Source organism: Spinacia oleracea, chromosome 4 (assembly GCF_020520425.1).
Source record: "Spinacia oleracea cultivar Varoflay chromosome 4, BTI_SOV_V1, whole genome shotgun sequence".
In the NCBI taxonomy this organism is placed as follows: domain Eukaryota; kingdom Viridiplantae; phylum Streptophyta; class Magnoliopsida; order Caryophyllales; family Amaranthaceae; genus Spinacia; species Spinacia oleracea.
Window position 1 is genome coordinate 82,340,555 of NC_079490.1, and position 18,474 is coordinate 82,359,028.

At 34.1% G+C, this 18,474-nt stretch overlaps 1 protein-coding gene and 1 long non-coding RNA gene across 2 annotated transcripts; one reads left to right on the forward strand and one right to left on the reverse strand.

Moving 5' to 3' along the window:
* Positions 1-6,468: 6,468 nt before the first annotated feature.
* LOC110799114 (uncharacterized) lies at positions 6,469-8,357 on the reverse strand. The gene is made up of 3 exons (XR_002536321.2): positions 7,011-8,357; positions 6,743-6,859; positions 6,469-6,662 (listed from the first exon to the last, which is right to left on the reverse strand). It is a non-coding gene; the product is annotated as an uncharacterized lncRNA (long non-coding RNA).
* Positions 8,358-8,537: 180 nt separating this feature from the next.
* Positions 8,538-11,050, forward strand: LOC110799109 (peptidyl-prolyl cis-trans isomerase FKBP17-2, chloroplastic). The gene is made up of 3 exons (XM_022004310.2): positions 8,538-9,006; positions 9,105-9,149; positions 10,555-11,050. Exons 1-3 carry the CDS (start codon positions 8,627-8,629, stop codon positions 10,907-10,909), a joined length of 780 nt encoding a protein of 259 aa, XP_021860002.1. The 5' UTR covers positions 8,538-8,626; the 3' UTR covers positions 10,910-11,050.
* Positions 11,051-18,474: the final 7,424 nt, after the last annotated feature.

The window sequence follows — 18,474 nt, forward strand, 5'->3', positions numbered from 1 at the left end:
TAAATCGGGATGAGATGCTTAAAAGTTGTACAAGGCCACTCGGAGAGCTAGAAACTGTGAAATGCATGGCCGTGCTCGGATGAATCATAGGCTATGATTATCTGTTTATTTGATCAGTTGAAACTCTGAAACCGAGGAACACCTCTGGACATAATAAGGATGACAACTCTTACCTTATGTTCAAGAGCAAGCATCGAGCGACAAAGGAATTAGGAAATGCACACTTGTCCCTAAGGACAAGTGGGAGACTGAAGGAAATAATGCCCTTGGTCCAAGTATGCATTCTATGTTAAGTCTAATAAATGCGGTTCAGTATTAATTAACAAGTTAATAATTCAGTGAGATCAAGTGAGCTGAATGCCTAGCTAGAGGCCGCTTCAGTTCAAGTGGAATTAATGATATTAATCCACAGCTTACTCTTGACTGAACCCGTAGGGTCACACAAATAGTACGTAAACGGATCAAGTATTTAATGGCATTAAATACTCCATCTATGAATATTCGGAACCGACGGATCTTGGTTTCAGTGGGAGCTAAGATCGTCACAGGCAAGAAATGAATACTCCGGAAACGATGATATTTCCGGAAACGGAAATATGGATCGTATCGGAAATATGAATATTATCCAAGTCGTAGATGTTGCCGGAAACGGAAACATGGTACGTATCGGAAAATATTATTGGAAATGGAAATATTACCAGAATCGGAAATATTGCCAGAAACGGAAATATTGTCAGAATCGGAAATATTACCGGAATCGGAAAATAATTCCGGAAACGGAAATATTAAATATTTGTTCGAAACGGAAATTAATTCCGGAATCGGAAATATTAAATATTGTTCGTATCGGAAATAAATTCCGGAACTGGAAATTTAATCGGAAGCGTATCGTACGAATTAGCATCGGACGAGGCCTGCCGGACGAAGGCCCAGCACGAAGCCGGGCCATCGCCCAGCAAGCACGCGCGCCACAAGCCCAGCCAAGGCAGCGCCCAGGCCTACCGCAAGGCAGGCCCAGCGCGCGCCAAGGCCACGGATGCGTGGGCCGCGCTGCGTGGGCTGCTGCTCGCACGCGCATGGGCAGCCCTTGTGGCTGCCGTGTGTGTGTGAGTTTGTGCTCATGCGTGATTCCTAAATCTACAAGAGTTAGTGTATGATTAAATTCCTATTCCTAATTGGATAAATTAATTAAATAGAATTCATGTAGGATTCTAATTTCAATTAATTCGTATCCTACTAGGATTACGATTCCTTTTCCATAACTCTATAAATAAAGGCCTAGGGGTCATTATTTATACACAAGTTTTAAGTATTCAAAACTAAGATTTTTAAGCAGAAAAATCAGCCAATATTCTTGCCTACCTAACCGAAAATATTAGAACCTTAAGGGCGATTCTAGTTGGTCAATCTTAAGGCGGATCCGGACGTGCTGTGGACTATCTACGGAGGGACGACACTTGGAGTCCTAAAGACTTGTTCTTGTTCGGTTCGGGCGCAGCTAGGGAAGGCACGCAACAAAGAGTATGCATCTAAACTATGCTAAATGATTATGTGTAAATAATATGTTTTTCTGGGTTTATGGTTTTTTCCGCATGATTTATGAATTGTCATATGTATCATAACCTCACACAAACATGATATCATAATAATCTAAGTCACATGAATCACAATAATAAAGTATCACGAATGTCCTCATGTAAACGGTGGTAACCCTAGACATGTACGTACCTCGAATATCTAAGTACGGGGGTCACTTTGCGATTCAAGGCACTGGATTGTAAATCACCTCCTATCATTAAAATAATGAAATTTAATTATTATTCATGTTCATTAAATTTCCAGCAACTTTATTAATATTTAAAACACTTTATTAATTAAAAATTGTTCGCTTATTAATAAAGTAATGATCTCGTTTGAACGATTAAAACCCTAACATGAAACTAATTTGTTTTCGTGCATAAACCACTCAAAATCGCCAATTTAAGACTTTAAAATATTCTGAAAAATATAATTGATTATCATAATTAAATTAGTCATCTAATTATGCTAATCAATTAGTCATTAAGCTTAGATTAAAACTCCAATCATAGTTTGTAATTAAAACTATTAAAAATTGAAGCTTTAATATATATTTCAAATCTGAAAAATTATAATACTTCAAACCAAAATATACTTCAATGATTCAAACAACAAATCATCAAAATTCGGTGTTCATAACCGATCCCAACATTTTAATTAATAAAAAATCAATAATAATAATATAATTTAAAATACAAAATTGAAATAGAATAGGCAAGGAAGAATAGAATTATACCAAACCGGCCTATAACACGGTACAATCACGAATTGAATGTGATTGGGCGCAAAAAACATCAAAGGAAAACGGAGTGTAGCACTCGGAAAAACACACGACTTGTGGTGCGTGTGCGTGTGGTGCGACGCGGGCAACGAAGGCAGGGGCACGGGCTGCTTGCGCCCAAGAGGGAACTGGGCGAATGGCGCCCGATCGGGCGCGTGCTGAATGGAGTTTTCTCCCTTTTGCTCGTCGGGTTGGTCTCCCTTCGCCCAATGGTCGCAGGGAGACCGGCATTGGGCGAAGGGAGACCGGCTCGACGCTTTATTCTTCATCAATATCACCGTGTCTAACTCTAGGGGCTCAAATATGAACGTCCTAGGCTCCCAAGAGTGGACAATGATCATCCAGAACCTACTCGGGGTCGTGTAGTGGCCCCTAATATCACAAAACGAGCCTAAAACGGCTTATTTCTCTTCAAGCAACCTGAAACTCAAGGCACACTCCATAACACATATTAGTACTAAAAATGGCTCCTAAGAGCTCATTTACACAGAAAAGTACTAAGGGACGGGGGTAAAAACACTATGAATAATGGATATATCATCATTGTAGGAATTAGCATATTTGTGTGCATTTCCTACTAATTTAATCACTACAAGAGATTATGTACTTTTGAGAGCACAAACGTTGAGTTGGAAGAGTTTTCAAGCAAAGCGAATAGTGAAAGAAGTAGAAAATCAACTCTCGTATACTCTTTTGATCATAACTCAATTTATACAACTCCAAATGAAGTGATTTTAATTGGTTTGGATTCTAAATATCAAGAGCTTTCCAACGAGTGGCCATTTGCCTAATTTCGATGAATAGCGAAGGAGTTATGGCGTTTTAAAGATATAGAGATTTGTGTAGTTTTGCACTGAAAACCAGTCGGGTTTCCAAATCGGACCGGTTACAGGTGCAACAGGGTTTTTGGACAAATTTCGCGCAGCAGGTTGCACCGAAAACCGGCCGGTTTTCGGAATCCGGCCAATATCGGTGTTTTCCCCTGTTTTAATCGGTTTCCTCCATTTGTTTTAGGGGGAGCCTATATATATTAAATTTAGTTTTTCTTAGAGAAAATCTCTTAATTCCGTATTAGTTTCTAGTATCAAAAAGTTTCATAGTTGTTGGTACCTATTATTACTCTACACTTTTGTCGATTACTTTGGTGAATTCAATTCAAGACTCAATCATTATTTCTTCAGATTGATGCTTTTCTATTCTATTTCAATTTATATTGTTGATTAAGTATGTTTTCCATGTTTTCATTAATTCTAATTGCTTTTATTATTATCATGAGTGAGTAGTTTATTTTCTAGGATTTTGGGGATCCACGAATTAATATGAAGGGGTGAATTATAAGTGTTGATTATTGGTGTTGTTGGTTGATTTCCTATTGATTGTTTTCATTGCTATGCAATTAGATTTACACAGGTTTAATTGTTATAGTCGCGCAATATTGAGTTAATAACCGAGTGATGCAACTTGATGTTTAGGCTAGTTTCAATAGGTAGAATTGGTTATAATAAATTGCGAGATAATTCCGATTCTATGATTAGTATCGATTCGAGAGAGCGTGCTGATCTGATTAATTGCTTCATTGATTGTTACTTATTGTTTCTCATCCAGCATTATTGTTCATTGGTGAACCTATACCCTAAGCCTTTTATTATTGATTGTTCACTGTTTTAATTATCGTCGTAGTATTAATTACCCAAATCAATCACTTTACTTGTTACAAATATTCTAGGCCTTTATTTTAGTAGTAGAAAGAACGTTGTTTCCATGTGGATTCGATCCTAACTTCCCTTACAATTTAGCTAGTGATTTTAAGTTTATCTTTGATGAGGTGATACGACTTTAGCGTATCAAACATACTGTTAAGAGAAGGTGAAATTCATTTCAAAATATTATAATTTACTGAACCAAACACTGATATACAGAATATCTAAGCTAGAAATTGAAGTACATTTGTATGACTCTGATAACAATATATTTAACAATTAAGGCGTTGTTCTTTAGAGCTGAACTGAACTGAATGCTCCTGAACTGAACTGAACTGAACTGAACTGAATTGAACTGAACTGAACTTAATTGAACTTAAGTTAACAAAATATTACCGAAATAAATAATAAAAAATAAAAAATAAAAAATAAATAATAAATAATAAATAATAATAATAAATAATAAATAATAATAATAAATAATAAATAATAACATAATAAATAATAAATAATAAATAATAAATAATAAATAATAAATATAAATAATAAATAATAAATAATGAAACTAATAAAAATATAATAATAATATAAATATAAATAATAAATAATAAATAATAAATAATACATAATAAATAATAAAATAATAAATAATAAATATACTAATAATAATAATAAAATAATTAAATAATAATATAAATAATAAATAATTAATAATAAATAATAATAATAAATAATAAATAATAAATAATAAATAATAAATAATAAATAATAAATAATAATAATAAATAATAAATAATAAATAATAAATAATAAATAATAAATAATAAATAATAAATAATAAATAATAAATAATAAATAATAAATAATAAATAATAAATAATAAATAATAAATAATAAATAATAATAATAATAAATAATAAATAATAAATAATAAATAATAAATAATAAATAATAAATAATAATAATAATAATAATAAATAATAAATAATAAATAATAAATAATAAATAATAAATAATAAATAATAAATAATAAATAATAAATAATAAATAATAAATAATAAATAATAATAATAAATAATAAATAATAAATAATAAATAAATAATAAATAATAATATAAATAATAAATAATAATAATAAATAATAAATAATAAATAATAAATAATAATAATAAATAATAAATAATAAATAATAAATAATAAATAATAAATAATAAATAATAAATAATAAATAATAAATAATAAATAATAAATAATAAATAATAAATAATAAATAATAAATAATAAATAATAAATAATAATAATAAATAATAAATAATAAATAATAATAATAAATAATAACTAATAATAATAATAAAATAATAAAATAAATAATAAATAATAAAATAATAAATAATAAATAATAAATAATAATAATTAATAATAAATAATAAATAATAAAATAATAAATATAAATAATAATAATAATAAATAATAAATAATAAATAATAAACTAATAAATAATAAATAATAAATAATCAATAATAAATAATAAATAATAAATAATAAATAATAAATAATAAATATAAATAATAAATAATAATAATAAATAATAAATAATAAATAATAAATAATAAATAATAAATAATAAATAATAAATAATAAATAATAAATAATAAATAACCGAGTGATGTTTATGACTCTGATAACAATATATTTAACAATTAAGGCGTTGTTCTTTAGAGCTGAACTGAACTGAATGCTCCTGAACTGAACTGAACTGAACTGAACTGAACTGAACTGAACTGAATTGAACTGAACTGAACTTAATTGAACTTAAGTTAACAAAATATTACCGAAATAAATAATAAAAAATAAAAAATAAAAAATAAAAAATAAAAAATAAAAAATAAATAATAAATAATAAATAATAAATAATAAATAATAAATAATAAATAATAAATAATAAATAATAAATAATAAATAATAAATAATAAATAATAAATAATAAATAATAAATAATAAATAATAAATAATAAATAATAAATAATAAATAATAAATAATAAATAATAAATAATAAATAATAAATAATAAATAATAAATAATAAATAATAAATAATAAATAATAAATAATAAATAATAAATAATAAATAATAAATAATAAATAATTAATAATAAATAATAAATAATAAATAATAAATAATAAATAATAAATAATAAATAATAAATTATAAATTATAAATAATAAATAATAAATAACAGTAGTAAATAATAAATAATAAATAATAAATAATAAATCCAGCTAATTTACCGACTGTTTAACGGGGTCGGTATTTTAATTAAAAATTAAAAAAAAGCACATTAAAACCAGCTACTGGTTTCATAGTAGAATACGAAGTTATCCAAAAACTGCTTATTGACCCAATCAACTTGCAAATGCAAAGTAGCGAAAAAGAAATTTTATTATCATGAAATAATTCACTTACAATTACAAAGATGAGTAAAAATAGACCTAAAACTAAACATAAACCTCAGACTATGTATCCTCGAATTTCTTTCTTTCCTTGTTCTTCCCAAATCATCAAATCTACGGCTCGTGCTATCAACAAAGGACATGATTAAAGCCCTGCAATTTCATGTTAACATATATTAGATCGTTGGGAAAGAGGATAAAATAATATGAACACAATGAAAATACGAGATCACCAGATCCAACATTTAAGTCGCCGAATCTACTTGCTTTCCTGCCATTCCGATTTTTCCTTTTTCAAAGATTAAATCCTTCAACTTTGCGTTGATCCCTCCCTTCCTTTAAGTTGGAAACTTGTTTCATCATTAAAAAGAAATTGACCACGAAAATCATAAATAAAGATAAATTTCTCTCACAACTCTTAACAAAATTTTTTTTTAAAAAAAACACAATATTCATAAATAAGATCAAAAATCACGAAATAAAATGAAAAATTCAACCAACCTTCGAAGATCTCCGAGGACAAACGAAGAATGACTTTTTGTAATTCCCTGTTCTTCGAATTTGTAGTTCTTCCAATTTCTTTTTTATTGTTTTTATTTTGATGTTTTTTATTATGTTAGGTTACATGAAACGAAAAAAAAAATGGAGATGAAGATGTTGAGAGAGAGAGAGAGGGGGGTGGGTGAGAAAGGACCGTAGGTGAGAGAAAGAGATGAGGTAGGTGAGAGAAAAGGTTGGGCGGCTGAGGAGGGGTTGGGTGGGGATTAGGGTAGATTTTAGGGTATTTCTTAAAATTTGGCTTTATTAAATTAAAAAAAAGGAAAAATACAATTGACGGTCAGTATATGGTAAAATGCAGTCGGTAAATTTTCTTTTAAAAACGGTCGGTATTTTTTTTTACCGTCTGCGTAATTGTCTTTATTGTTTAAAAACGGACGTTAAAAATAGCGACTGTTATATTGCATTTGGTAAATTTAATTTATACTGACCACGCTTTTAGCGGTTGGTAAATTTTATTTTACCGTCTAAATTTGTGGCGGTCGGTAAAATCAGTCGGAAACTACGCATTTTCTTGTAGTGGTAGTTATTTCTTTTTGTATTTCTCGCTTTTGGTTTGTCATATGAAATCAGAAAAGGTGAAGTGAGTGAGATGGTTAGAATGGGTAGAATTGGATAAAATGTTGGGCTAGGCACCGGTGAGGTATAAAGCGTATGAAACCCCATATGCCTTTCTCTCTCCTCCATCATCATCTTCTTCACCAAAATCCAATCGAAATCATTATTTTTTGAAAAATCGAAAATCGAAAATCGAAATATCAACAAATATCATTATAAATCACAACACAAAAGAAATTAAGATCCTTATATATCAAATCGAAATCATTATTTTTTGAAAAAACGAAAATAAAAAGAAAATCAACAAATATAAATCCTTATATATCAAATCGAAATCATTATTTTTTGAAAAAACGAAAATAAAAAGAAAATCAACAAATATAAACAAAATTAACGAAAAAATGCTTAAATTGTTAGATAATCCACTATTAATGACCTTGTTCTTTCGTGTGTCACTTTACGCTGAATCTCTTGTTCGTCGTTTCGATCCATTCGTTACTTCACTCGAATTTGAAATTTGAACTTTCTAGGGTTTTATTTCATGAATTTTTTGGTTCCATTATGCTAAATGGTTTGGTTGATACATATTTGAAGCAGATTCCGGTAAGAAAATTGAAGAAATTGGGGTAAAAGTTAGAGCGAAAATATGAGAGAAATTGGGGGTTTACTATTTTAGGTTGAAGAAAATGGGGGTAGGGTTGAGAGCTGATGCGCCGCACGGGAAATTGAAGGTTTACTGTTTTAGCTTTGTGAAGATGCAAAGGGTATTTTAGTCTTTCCATGTTGGGGCGTTGTAGTAAGGGATTTAACCGATTCAATACATTATCCTAATCCTTTTGTTATTGATAATGGATAAGGTAGGCTCACACCTCACAAGAAAGTGACCCCCATATGTGTGTGGACTGTGGAGTACTGGAGGGTGGGTTATCTTCAAAAATGAGTTTCTTACTTGAACAACAACAAAAAAAGGGGCGAACTCTTAACACTTTAAGCAAGATAATATGGCCTCTTCATCTTTTACATCGCACCCATTTCTGTCGACTCCATTCTCAAGAAGTCACCAACATCAACCCTCACCATGTTCAAAAACACCACCACCATCTCAACCGCCAAATACTCCGGCGTCCCAAACACCGGTTGAATTAAGTTCAACTTCCTTTGAGAAACCCATAAAACCTATAATAGTGGAAAGAAATACCGGTAATAATGATAGTATAAAAAAGGCAGGTGGTGTAGACTCTACGGATTGGATAGCTTCTTCGTTGACAAGGCGTTTCGGGCTGGGCGCTGGGCTTGCTTGGGTTGGATTTCTTGCTGTTGGGGTTATATCTGAGCAAATCAAAACTCGTATTGAAGTTTCACAACAGCAAGCTAACACAAGGCAACTCTCTTTATTCTTTAATATCACTTCATTTCTACTTGAACATATCACCTTTATTTCATCTAATTAATTTTTATTATTTATTTCCTCATGTGTAGGGATTTGGAGACGGAAGAGGAGGTTATATTACCAAATGGCATAAGGTATATTTTTCACTTCATAGTTACTTAATAATGTAAGCTCCACCACACCTACACTGCCATCTTATTTTATACGGAGTATTTTTTTACAAAGATTTCAACATTAATTGATAATTCTAATGTATTCGTTAAGTAAAAAGGTGTATGTGCATACATGGTTTCTATATTGCTTTGTAAAAATCAGAATGATTGAGAACCTGCTGTAAAAGTAGATATTGAGCCTTGAGCCTTGAGTAATGAGTAATAATAGTTTGTGGCCGGGCGTTGCTCCGAGTTTTACTTTTAGTGGGATTTACTTATTTTAAATATGTGCGTATGTGTGTTATTATCTGATTTCCATGCAAGATCAGTGGCCGATCAACAAACTTCCTTCCTATATCCGAAAATCAAAACAAAGTCGAGTTCTCTTCTTCATGATTAGTTGGTTGTTATACTCTTGTCAATGTTTCCCTTTTCCGCACTCATAATTACACTCCATTACCCTAAGTTTTTTTTATTTTTCAAGCTTAAGTTGAGAAGAGAAGAATTATACATTTATAAGTTAAGTAATTAATTCCCTTTTGTTTTTTTCCCCTTTAATTCATTATTATTCATTTTAAAAAGGTTGTATTTATTATTTAAATAGAAAAATATAACATCATTGTGGCTAGCTAAGATGGTAAGAATGGTAACTTCAAATTCAAGAGGTCTAGTGTTCAATCCTTGCTACATGCTATACTTAGTAGAATAAGGAGGGATCTATGTGGCACATGTACCTTCTTATAACAGTAAGGTCTTGATGAGCATTGTAGACGTGACTTTAATCTATTTTACTAATACGGAGTAATAGACATAAGTTAACACACACAGAGTGTTTTGTCCAACACATGGACATGAAAATGGTACGTACTATGATAGTGCCTAGAGTTGGATTAAAAACATTGTTAAAAGGGTTAAACTTGAAATTACATTCTTCAACTCCTTCCTTGCTACTTGCTACTTGCTACTTGCTACTTGCTACCCCTGACACTTGATCACCTAGCTTCTCTGACACTGACACTGACTCTACCGCTTTTGGAATCAGAGGATATACTGAACTGACATGCATCCTTCCACTTAAGAGTAGCATGCATAAATGGCTAGGTCTTCTGCTTCTTTGGCATCTGTTAAACTCGTACATAAAAACAAACCAGAAATCTGTTGTCCTGCAGTCTATATTTGTTACCTTTTTGTTTTGGGAGTGAGGATAAGGATACATTATAGACAATAAATTTGAGGCAAAAGGATATTTTAATGCTATTAACTTACCTGACATGGTATGAGAATGAATATATTAGTTCCTACACTCAGCAAGATGGATATATTGTTGCTTACATTGTATTTATTATGTATATATATAATTATTTACAAGTTGATGATTATACTATAGGTACTATGAAATGAGAATCGGTGGAGGTGCAAGCCCAAGAGCAGGGGATTTGGTAGTGATAGACTTGAAAGGCAGCGTCAAGGATAGCGGGGAAGTATTTGTTGACACATTCAGTAAGAATAAGAGATCACTAGCTCTTGTAATGGGATCAAGACCATACACAAGAGGAATGTGTCAAGGAATAGAATATGTAGTAAAGACAATGAAGGCAGGAGGTAAAAGAAGAGTTATAGTTCCTCCTAAATTTGGTTATTGTGATAATGGTACTGATTTTGGTTCTGATATCTCTATTCCTCCTTGTGCTACCCTTGACTATATTGTTCAAGTTGATAGAGTTTCTATTGCACCTTCTTGATTTTATTCTTTATTACTGTATTAAACAAACCCTATTTTTATTGAATTGTACATTTTTTCATTATACAACATGATGTGAATTTTACAATCATGTATATGTATTATTTGTGGTTAAGTAAATAACAGTTGATTTTCTGGGTAATTTCCATCGCACAGGTCTAGTCTTCAGATTTAATCTGTCCTGAAAAAGTGATTTTAGAGTTAAATTGCACACATTTTAAAGTTGCAGGTTTAATTTGCTATAATTAATAGTAAGAGGGCTATGATGTTTAAGTTTTGGGGCTTATTTGGCACATTACCCGTCATGGGTTCTTACTTCTTAGCAAGCTTTTGACGTTCAAAATTGACTGATTGAGCATACAATTGTCCTAGTTATATGTTACGGAGTATGTCCTTTTAAGTAACGGAAGCTCTTTTATTAAGAGTAACACTTTCTCCCCTATTCATCCTATCCGTTTATCCGGGATGGTCATCGTCAACTTCAACGTCAACGTCAACGGTCGTGTGACTTCACAAAGGGAAAATGGGTGTTTGATGAATCATACCCTCTCTATGATTCAAGCTGCCCCTATCATAGCAGTTAGCACAGCGGTAACATGCCTTAAGATTCTGACTTTCAGAAATGGAGGTGGCAACCTTTTACTTGTTCTATTCCTAGGTTTTGACTTTTTTTTTTAACGCAACGAAGGATATATTATATTAAGCTAAAACATAAGGTAGTAGTTCAAACTTTACAAAAGGTACGAGCAAGACCACAAAAACTTGCAGCTCGTACAGATTAAACCAAAAGCTACTGTAACATCTATTCCTCAACCCAAAAACTGATCCCCCCCTAAATACACTAAGCCCAATATTATATTCATCTAGATAAGGAAAGGGGATACTTAAACTACCGAAACTACTCTTTATCGCTTGAGAATTGGCCTTTCTTTGCATCTGAAGCTGTCTTTGCACTCACCAAATGAGTAGTCACTTTGGTAGGTATAGTTCCAAACATAATTTCTGTTGTGACCGTTGTGGAGGGCTGTTCTTCTGGTGGGGGAGGAATCTCCAAATTGATTACTTGTTCCCGTCGTTGAGATGCTGAAGAAGACTCCCCCATCTGCTTTAAACTATCCTTGGCCTGCTTAAGCTGAGTCTGATACACTACATCCGTGAATGGTGGCGGATCAAGGAACACTTTATGTCCCAATGCCATTGAAATTGCATACTGCCCCATACAATGAGCTAGCTTGTTGAATAACCTTGGAAGATGGGTGATCGAGAAAGAACTGAATCTTGTCATCAGGCAAGCTACGTCTTTGATAACCGGAGCCAATTCATGATGATAATAATCTTCCATTGATGTCAACAATTTTATCAACAGCTCCGCATCCGTTTCCACTTCAAGTTTTTGCACTCCATACTCGACTGCCATTTGAAGTCCTTCCCTCAACGCATAAAGTTCTGCTGCAAGTGGTGTAATGGCATTGTATTTACTCGCAAAACCAATATACCAATTTCCTGTCTCGCTTCTAAACACACCACCACCTCCTGCTTCATCTTTCTCTTTCCAGCTACCATCTATGTTCAATTTTAAAAAGCCTGGTGCTGGTGGTTTCCACGCTGGAGCCTTCTGCAACCAGTTTCCTGCTCCCTTTCCCTGCATCATTAAAATATTTTCCCTATAATCTACATAAAAAGCATTATAGACAAAAAAAGGTTTGATCATTTTCAACTCAAACACTGCTCTATTTCGTGCCTTCCAAATATGCCACACAGCCACAATGAAAACCATTCTCCAACTCCTGCTTAAACTAAGATTATAGGCCATCCATTGTTGCCAATTCAAATTAAAGAAAGAATTCAAGCAAACTTCTTTGGCTACTGTAATACGTTGAAAAATGAAATTCCAAAGAATGCTTGAATCACCACAATCACGAAATAAGTGTAGATGAGTTTCAGGAATATAGGAGCAACGACTACAATATCTAGAAATTGACTCCATGTACTTCGATAAAGTATCTGCAACTGGCAAAATTTCATGAACACAATTCCATAATAACATTCTATATTTAAAAGGGGCCGTGATTTTCCAAAGGGCTTTCCATGAAACGAAGTTGTAATTCCCAGAAACTTCAAAAAAGGAATTGCAGATAAGAGAATAAGCAGATTTTATAGAAAAATTACCATCATCCGACTTGGACCAAGTAAAGAAATCGTTACAGTGAGACACTTTGGCCAATGGAGTTGCTAAAATATCAGATTGAATAGACTTTGGTATAATGTGAGCAACTCTCTGGAAATTCCACTGTCCTTGTTTTATTATATCCCTAACAAACAAATTGTTAGGTTATGATACATATGACATTACATAGATCATGCGGAAACAACCATTAACCCAGGACAACATATTATTTACACATAATCATATAGCATAATTTAGATGCATACTCTTTGTTGCGTGCCCTCCCTAGCTGCGCCCGAACCGAACAAGAACAAGTCTTTAGGACTCCAAGTGTCGTCCCTCCGTAGATAGTCCACAGCACGTCCGGATTCGCCTTAAGATTGACCAACTAGAATCGCCCTTAAGGTACTAGAAAATTTCGGCACTTTATGAGCAAGATGTGTTTTAATTTTCTCTCAAAAAACTCACTTTTGAATACTTTGAAACTTGTATATAAATTATGACCCCTAGGTCTTTATTTATAGAGTTATGGAAAAGGAATCGTAATCCTAGTAGGATGCGAATTAATTGGAATTAGAATCCTACATGAATTCTATTTAATTAATTTATCCAATTAGGAATAGAAATTTAATCATACACTGACTCTTGTAGATTCAGGAATCACGCATGAGCACAAACTCACACACACACGGCAGCCACAAGGGCTGCCCATGCGCGTGCGAGCAGCAGCCCCGCGCAGCACGGCCCACGCATCCGTGGCCTTGGCGCGCGCTGGGCCTGCCTTGCGGTAGGCCTGGGCGCTGCCTTGGCTGGGCTTGTGGCGCGCGTGCTTGCTGGGCGATGGCCCGGCTTCGTGCTGGGCCTTCGTCCGGCAGGCCTCGTCCGATGCTAATTCGTACGATACGCTTCCGATTAAATTTCCATTTCCGGAATCTATTTCCGATACGAACAATATTTAATATTTCCGATTCCGGAATTAATTTCCGTTTCGAACAAATATTTAATATTTCCGTTTCCGGAATTATTTTCCGATTCCGGCAATATTTCCGATTCTGACAATATTTCCGTTTCCGGCAATATTTCCGATTCTGGTAATATTTCCATTTCCAATAATATTTTCCGATACGTACCATGTTTCCGTTTCCGGCAACATCTACGACTTGGATAATATTCATATTTCCGATACGATCCATATTTCCGTTTCCGGCAATATCATCGTTTCCGGAGTATTCATTTCTTGCCTGTGACGATCTTAGCTCCCACTGAAACCAAGATCCGTCGGTTCCGAATATCATAGATGGAGTATTTAATGCCATTAAATACTTGATCCGTTTACGTACTATTTGTGTGACCCTACGGGTTCAGTCAAGAGTAAGCTGTGGATTAATATCATTAATTCCACTTGAACTGAAGCGGCCTCTAGCTAGGCATTCAGCTCACTTGATCTCACTGAATTATTAACTTGTTAATTAATACTGAACCGCATTTATTAGACTTAACATAGAATGCATACTTGGACCAAGGGCATTATTTCCTTCAGTCTCCCACTTGTCCTTAGGGACAAGTGTGCATTTCCTAATTCCTTTGTCGCTCGATGCTTGCTCTTGAACATAAGGTAAGAGTTGTCATCCTTATTATGTCCAGAGGTGTTCCTCGGTTTCAGAGTTCAACTGATCAAATAAACAGATAATCATAGCCTATGATTCATCCGAGCACGGCCATGCATTTCACAGTTTCTAGCTCTCCGAGTGGCCTTGTACAACTTTTAAGCATCTCATCCCTATTTATGGGAGGACAATCCCAATCGTGTGATCTTGAGATTAGACTTCGTTTGATAGGTGATTACCTGAGCGTTGCCTTTATAGCCTCCTTTTACGGTGCGACGGTTGGTCAACGTCAAAGCAACCAGTTCTCAAACAAGTAATCTCAAATCACTCAGGTATTGAGGATTTAGTGTCTAATAATTTAATGAAATTTACTTATGACAGACTTTCATCTCTTACAGTAAAGTTTCATAGGTCTTGTCCGATACTAGTCTTCCCAAAGTAAGTATCTATGCAAATGATTATGACATTGCCATGTCCACATAGTTCAAGAAACAGAACTACTAGTCATCTTGCATTCTAATCGTCTAACGTTTTCTATGCGTCCAATTTTATAGAAAACTCCGATTAGGGACCATTTTCAACCTTTGACATTCAAGTTCACTTGATAGACATTTCTTAGTCACAGGACTGGTCCTGACAGTCTATCTTGAATATATCGTCAAGTTGAAGGGACTCATCATTTAATAAACCACAAATTAAATGGAAAAATGAATTCCTTTCATTTATTGTGAATGATTAACCAATAATGTTTTACAAAGATTTAAACTCTAAAACTTTAAAACATTAAACAGAGACATCAAAGCCATTCTCCAATATGCTTGATTCCCATAGCTGCAGTGTGCGAGTTGTGCTTCGCTTGCGGCAGAGGTTTAGTTAATGGATCTGATATGTTGTCATCAGTTCCAATTTTGCTTATCTCGACTTCTTTTCTTTCAACGAACTCTCGTAGAAGGTGAAATCTACGAAGTACATGCTTGACTCTCTGGTGGTGTCTAGGCTCTTTTGCCTGTGCAATAGCTCCGTTATTATCACAATACAGGGCTATTGGTCCTTTAATGGAGGGGACTACACCAAGTTCTCCTATGAACTTCCTTAGCCATATAGCTTCCTTTGCTGCTTCATGTGCAGCAATGTACTCCGCTTCAGTTGTAGAATCCGCAATGGTGCTTTGCTTAGCACTTTTCCAGCTTACTGCTCCTCCGTTGAGGCAGAAGACAAACCCAGACTGTGATCTGAAATCATCTTTGTCGGTTTGGAAACTTGCGTCCGTATAGCCTTTAACAATTAATTCATCATCTCCACCATAGACCAGGAAGTCATCTTTGTGCCTTTTCAGGTACTTCAGAATGTTCTTGGCAGCAGTCCAATGCGCCTCTCCTGGGTCTGACTGGTATCTGCTCGTAGCACTGAGTGCGTACGCAACATCCGGGCGTGTACATATCATAGCATACATTATTGAACCAATCAATGATGCATATGGAATCCCATTCATTCGTCTACGCTCATCAAGTGTTTTTGGGCACTGAGTCTTGCTTAGAGTCATTCCATGAGACATGGGTAGGTAGCCTCGCTTGGAGTCCGCCATCTTGAACCTATCAAGCACCTTATTGATATAAGTGCTTTGACTAAGTCCAATCATCTTTTTAGATCTATCTCTGTAAATCTTGATGCCCAATATGTACTGTGCTTCTCCTAGATCTTTCATCGAAAAACATTTCCCAAGCCAAATCTTGACAGAGTTCAACATAGGAATGTCATTTCCGATAAGCAATATGTCGTCGACATATAATACTAGGAAAGCAATTTTGCTCCCACTGACCTTCTTGTATACACAAGATTCGTCCGCGTTTTTGATGAAACCAAAGTCACTGACTGCTTCATCAAAACGTATATTCCAGCTCCTGGATGCCTGCTTCAATCCGTAGATTGACTTCTTTAGCTTGCATACCTTTTTAGCATTCTTTGGATCCTCAAAACCTTCAGGCTGTGTCATAAACACAGTTTCTGTTAAAACGCCATTTAAGAAAGCAGTTTTGACATCCATCTGCCATATTTCGTAATCGTAATATGCAGCGATTGCTAACATTATTCGAATAGACTTTAGCATTGCAACTGGTGAAAAGGTTTCATCGTAATCCACACCGTGGACTTGCCTGTAACCTTTTGCAACCAATCTAGCTTTGAAAACTTCAAGTTTCCCATCCTTGTCCTTTTTCAGTTTGAAAACCCATTTGCTTCCAATGGCTTGGTAGCCATCTGGCAAATCGACCAAATCCCATACTTGGTTTTCAGACATGGAGTCTAATTCAGATTGCATGGCTTCTTGCCATTGCTTGGAGCTAGGGCTCGTCATAGCTTGCTTGTAAGTCGCAGGTTCATCACTTTCAAGTAATAGAACGTCATAGCTCTCGTTCGTCAAAATACCTAAGTACCTTTCCGGTTGAGATCTATATCTTTGCGATCTACGCGGGGTAACATTTCTAGATTGACCATGATTCTCACCAGATTCTTCTAAAGATCTCTGAGTTTCATCCTGAATGTCATCTTGAGCATTCTCTAGAGTTTGTTGTTCGACTCGAATTTCTTCGAGGTCTACTTTTCTCCCACTTGTCATTTTGGAAATGTGATCCTTCTCCAAAAAGACACCATCTCGAGCAACACTTTGTTCTCAGATGTATTGTAGAAGTAATACCCCTTTGTTTCCTTTGGATAGCCCACAAGGATACATTTGTCAGATTTTGGATGAAGTTTGTCTGAAATTAATCGTTTGACGTATACTTCACATCCCCAAATCTTAAGAAAAGACACATTTGGAGGTTTTCCAAACCATAATTCGTATGGAGTCTTTTCGACAGCTTTAGACGGAGCTCTATTTATAGTGAGTGCAGCTGTATTTAGTGCATGTCCCCAAAATTCTAATGGAAGTTCGGCCTGACCCATCATTGACCTGACCATGTCTAGCAAGGTTCTGTTCCTCCGTTCTGACACACCGTTCCATTGTGGTGTTCCAGGAGGAGTCAATTCTGATAGAATTCCACATTCTTTTAGATGGTCATCAAATTCATAGCTCAGATATTCACCGCCTCTATCAGACCGCAGTGCCTTAATCTTCTTGCCTAATTGATTCTCTACTTCACTCTGAAATTCCTTGAATTTGTCAAAGGATTCAGACTTATGCTTCATTAGGTAGACATAACCATACCTACTGAAGTCATCAGTGAAAGTGATAAAGTAGCTGAAACCACCTCTAGCATTTGTACTCATTGGTCCACATACATCTGTATGGATTAAACCCAATAGTTCATTTGCTCTTTCTCCGACTTTAGAGAAAGGTTGCTTTGTCATTTTGCCAAGTAAACATGATTCGCATTTACCATAATCCTCTAAGTCAAATGGTTCTAGAATTCCTTCCCTTTGAAGTCTTTCTAAGCGTTTCAAGTTTATATGGCCTAATCGACAATGCCACAGATAGGTGAGATCTGAATCATCCTTTTTGGCCTTTTTGGTATTTATGTTATATACTTGTTTGTCGTGATCTAATAAATAAAGTCCATTGACTAATCTAGCAGATCCATAAAACATCTCTTTAAAATAAAACGAACAACTATTGTCTTTTATTATAAAGGAAAATCCCTTAGCATCTAAGAAAGAAACTGAAATGATGTTTTTAGTAAGACTTGGAACATGGAAACATTCTTCCAGTTCCAAAACTAGCCCGGAGGGCAACGACAAATAGTAAGTTCCTACGGCTAATGCAGCAATCCGTGCTCCATTTCCCACTCGTAGGTCGAC